Source organism: Triticum aestivum, chromosome 5B, assembly GCF_018294505.1.
Source record: "Triticum aestivum cultivar Chinese Spring chromosome 5B, IWGSC CS RefSeq v2.1, whole genome shotgun sequence".
NCBI classification, from domain to species: Eukaryota; Viridiplantae; Streptophyta; class Magnoliopsida; order Poales; family Poaceae; genus Triticum; species Triticum aestivum.
This window is the reverse complement of record NC_057807.1, coordinates 465,730,153-465,734,553: the sequence shown is the minus strand read 5'-3', so window position 1 is coordinate 465,734,553 and position 4,401 is coordinate 465,730,153. Positions and strand designations below refer to the sequence as shown.

Below are 4,401 nucleotides of genomic sequence, written 5' to 3'. Positions count from 1 at the left end.
TCTATACTTCTCTTCATCAGTGACAGTTGCTGTTCTGGTGTGCTGGTTCTCTGGGACCTTAGCACGACGACTTGTCGACTGTCTACTACACCAAGTTTGGCCCGACTCTAACAAGAAAGGGGCGACGACTGCAGTGCGCCTTCGGCTCGCTCGAGTGCTTGCAATTGTCGCTAAGTGATCTATGTACATGGATGTAACTTTTATTATTTCTGTATTCTTTGTACTGTCACGTGACGATGAATATGATTGAAAGTTTTCTTAAAAGTAAGGTACTACAACTATCGATGGTCACGTGTCAACGAGCACTACTGTATACAAAAATAATGCAAATAAACTGAAACTTGAATAGGTTACAGGCAACTGAATAATAGAGGACTAGTGATGGCTTGTTGGCAGGTTGAGCAGAGCCTTCATCTCCTCGTATGCCACCAGCCCGATGGCCGCTGACGGCGCCGCCTTCAGGAACGTGAGCCCTAACCCTGCGTACAGCTGCCGCGCCCCCTGCGCCCTTGCGATGGCTCGGACGCCCTGCAGCGCCCCGGTGACCGCCGTCCCCGTGCCCGTGCCGCCGAGCTGCATCTGCCGCCGCACCACGTTCAGCGGGTACGTCGCCGTGTTGCTCACCAGACCCGCCGCCATCCCGCACACCACCTTGGCATCCACGCGCCCCTCGTAGTCCTCTGGGAGCCGGCGCTTCAGCGACTCGTACACGTAGAAGCGGAGCCCGGCGGTCGGGAGCACGCGCGCCAGCGACGGGCACGCACCACGGTACAGGCCGCGGATGCCGCCCTCCGCGTACGCGCTCCGGAGCACGCCGAAGACGCCCGCGTCGGTGGCACGGCAGGCGAGCCTGGTGCGTGCGAGGTCGAGCGGGTACGTGGCTATCAGGGACGTGCCGCCGGCGGCCGAGCCGGCAAGCAGGTCCACGACCGGTCCGCCGCCGAGCGAGGGGACGGCGCCGAGGAGCCAGCTCCGGTACTGCTCGTACGCCATGAAGTGGATCGCCTTGGAAGGGAACACGCGTAGCGCGTTGATGCCGTTCCCGCGGTAGAGCCCCCTGGGGCCCTCGCGGCGGGTGATCTCGAGGAGCGTCCTGAAGGCGCTGGTGCCGGCGGGCGCCGCCCCACCTCCGACCTGTCGGAGGAGCTTCACTCGATCGAGCGGCGCGACGGCTGTCTTCGCCGTCACGCCCGCGACGCCGCCGGCGAGCATCTCCTTGACGTGGTGCCACGGTGTGGAGCCGAGCGCGGCGTCGCTTGCTACTGCCATCTTGGCGAAATCGGAAGCGGTGACTGTCTCCTCCTTGAGGCTGTCCATTGGCATGGTATACGTGCACCTACGTTGTCGATATACAGCAAAAATAAGAATCCTCGCTCGCTATATATTTCTCTCCCGCGGCATCGGAGTCCGAGATGGATCAGTGTCCGTGATCACGAGGGTTCGCAGTTGTAAACAATAACGAATAAATATACCGAAATGTTATGTAGGCAACTGATACTTCTGTTTTGCTATTCATCAATTGTCTAAAATCCAATTCACGTCAGTCAATAACGAATAAATTCACGTCAGTTTTGATTTCGTCACGGAGCTTCAATGGGTTTGTAGTAAAAATAGCCGCCGTACATCGGCTCCTTGACAAGGTCGGCTTTCTCGCCTTTGAACATGGATTCCGGCACTGATCCAAGTGCTTGGCGATTGTAGAATCCGCACCGGATCGCGCAGGTCGCGGAGGACCCTCAAACACGTTGGGAATATGAAACCACTCCCCCCCCCCCCCCCCCCCCCCGGCAAGGTCTGGCCATCCTCTTTAGGCCTTGTTCGGTTCTACAGGGTTTCAAGAGGTTTGGAGCAGATTGACAGGGATTAAATCCCCAGCAAGTCAAAATCTACATCAAACCCGTCCAATCCTCTCCAATCCCCTTGTGGTGGGGATTAACCAAACAATGCCTTAGGGGTGCCGGCGAGATAGACGGACCCTGCAATTATGCAGACCTCGGCTCCATCACACTGGAATAGATTGCCATCTCGGGTGCGTGGGACCAGGCAAAAGTATTTGCACCATAAATCAAAATGTGCCTCACATCCGAGGAATGTTTCGGATAGAGTAACGAACATGCTTTCTAGAGGATGGAGTTAGGTGTAAGATGGTGGAGTTGGATCCCGTAAAAGTGCAGACAACCCCTAAGGAAGGGGTGGATCGGGAAGCCCAGACCTTGGAGGAGGAAGGGAACGAAGCATACCCGCTCATATGGCTATGGTGTGAGGAAATTCTCTTGAAAAAGACCGCTGTCCAGGGAAACCAACCTCGGGCGGGCCGTGTGAACTCTGGCACGGGAAGAGATCCCGAGGTAGTGAGCCAATTCAGCTACCCCTGAGACACTGAATAGCTCTTCCAATGTCCCTCGCGGGGACCGGAAGGGCAAGAAGAGGAATCTGTGGTGTTCTTCATGACAACGAGCTCTGGAGAGGCGATGGAGCTGAGGGGGCAAATGAGATTCGTACGAAGGAGGCAGAAGGGATGTAAAATCTTTTGTCTTTCTTCCATTGCATTATATGGGGATCTCTGGTCGTGGGCCGATGGGATGCTTGAGTCCCGCAGCGATAAATCCACATGTTAAACCTCGTCGGATTGGACACATCCACAGTCGGTCCCTGGCTATGTGGCATGCTTAAAAAGATGTCAAGGTGGGGCCTACGAATTGTCCTTGGCAGAGGCTTACATAACTATTAAGGCACCCACCTCGGTGCAAAGATTTCAGATTCGAGAATGTTGTTGGATATGGCGCTAACTCTGAGGACATGGATATTGGGTTTATTGAACTCGCCTATGAAGCCGAAGACTGGAGATGAGGAAACAACTCGGAGGAGCCGATCAATGTCCTCGTCTTGAAGACCAGCTTAGGGGCTACTGATGAGTGTACATAGGAGGGTGCTAACCACGTCGGCTCCCCGACATGGGCTGGGCCGTGGACCCCCAAACAACCAAAACCAGCGGGCCACATTCGTCAAGCCCCATGAAGTAATCGAGATGGAAACTTCCAAAGACTTGGTGCATTTATGTTCAGATGTAACCGACCTTTGTGTAACCCTAGGTACCCCCGACATCTATATAAGCCGAGGGGCATAGTCCGTAGAGGCAGAGATAGACTCATACACATACGATCTCTAGGTAGATCAACCTGTACTTTGTACACCATTCATCAATAAAGCAGAAGCAGGACTTAGGGTTCTACCTCTTCGAGAGGGCCTGAACCTGGGTAAACATTGTGTCCCCTTTCTGTCTTGTTATCATCGTGCTAAGGCTACAGCTTGGGATCCCCTACCTGAGATCTGCCGGATTCGACTCTGTCATGACCCGCACGCCGATGGGTTAGTGGGTACCTGTTATCCACGGCACCGACGTTAGGAGAACATGATTTAAGGAAATATAAGGGTGGTGAACTTCTGGCCGGGCAACCAAAAGAACAACATCCTCCATCACCGTCCTCCATCATGGATGATCCGACCTCGCAACCTTGGAAGTCAGCCGTCCTAGACATCCCTGGGAACCTGCCCTGCTGGAGCCGAACGCAACACATACGCCATGCAGTTTTGACCCGGCGGCCTCCGTCGAAAATGTTCGCGGCCACATCAGAGGCCATGTGTTCCCTGCACCGCCAACAGACCAAGAAGTCCTGGCTCTACCCGTACTTGAATGAGGAGGAGTCAGACTCCCTGGAATTTCTGAAGGAGAAAGCCAACAGACTGTGGCAAGGTATGATGCGAGTGACGGATGCCTTCGCACTAGGGATGAAGGTAACTATCATCAATGCACTAGATCATTGATGGCGCGCGTTGCTGCGCCCATCTATATTAACACTTAGTTGTTAAGAGATATGCAGTAACTTGTATATATTTGTTTGCAATGCATTTAAATATTGTGCTTGTCTCCTCCATTTTGCAGAATATAATGGTATGTAACTGAAGAGAGAGAAATACTAATAATATAATGGTATTTAACTCAAGAGAGAAATCCAGTCCGGTTGATGTGCAAAAAAGTAGTGATATAGACCATGATCTCTTTTTGGCTCCTAAAAAGACTCCTGCAAAGGCTCACATCACAATAACTAAAAAATAAATATATTGAAGAAAGACAACAGTAATATTAGAGAGAGAGAGAGAGAGAGAGAGAGAGAGAGAGAGAGGCAGTACAAATATTTAAGAACTTCTGGACAATATTTATTATCTAGAAGATCTCAATGAGTTCTGGACAGTAATATACTACAATTATCACTGCGGTCTAAGGGACAAATATTGTTGCATCGCGTCAGGGTAGATGACTAAATGTGTAATTGCTCAGTTTTGAAGTCGTAGAAATCCATCTGATCTACAATAATAGAAGTTTTCTTATGCTCAGTATCA

At 52.0% G+C, this 4,401-nt stretch overlaps 1 protein-coding gene across 1 annotated transcript; it reads right to left on the bottom strand.

The window, feature by feature from the left end:
- Window positions 1-368: 368 nt before the first annotated feature.
- LOC123116455 (mitochondrial carrier protein CoAc1-like) lies at window positions 369-1,338 on the bottom strand. The gene has a single exon (XM_044537407.1). The coding sequence runs from the start codon at window positions 1,321-1,323 to the stop codon at window positions 376-378; it is 948 nt and encodes a 315-aa protein (XP_044393342.1). The 5' UTR covers window positions 1,324-1,338; the 3' UTR covers window positions 369-375.
- Window positions 1,339-4,401: the final 3,063 nt, after the last annotated feature.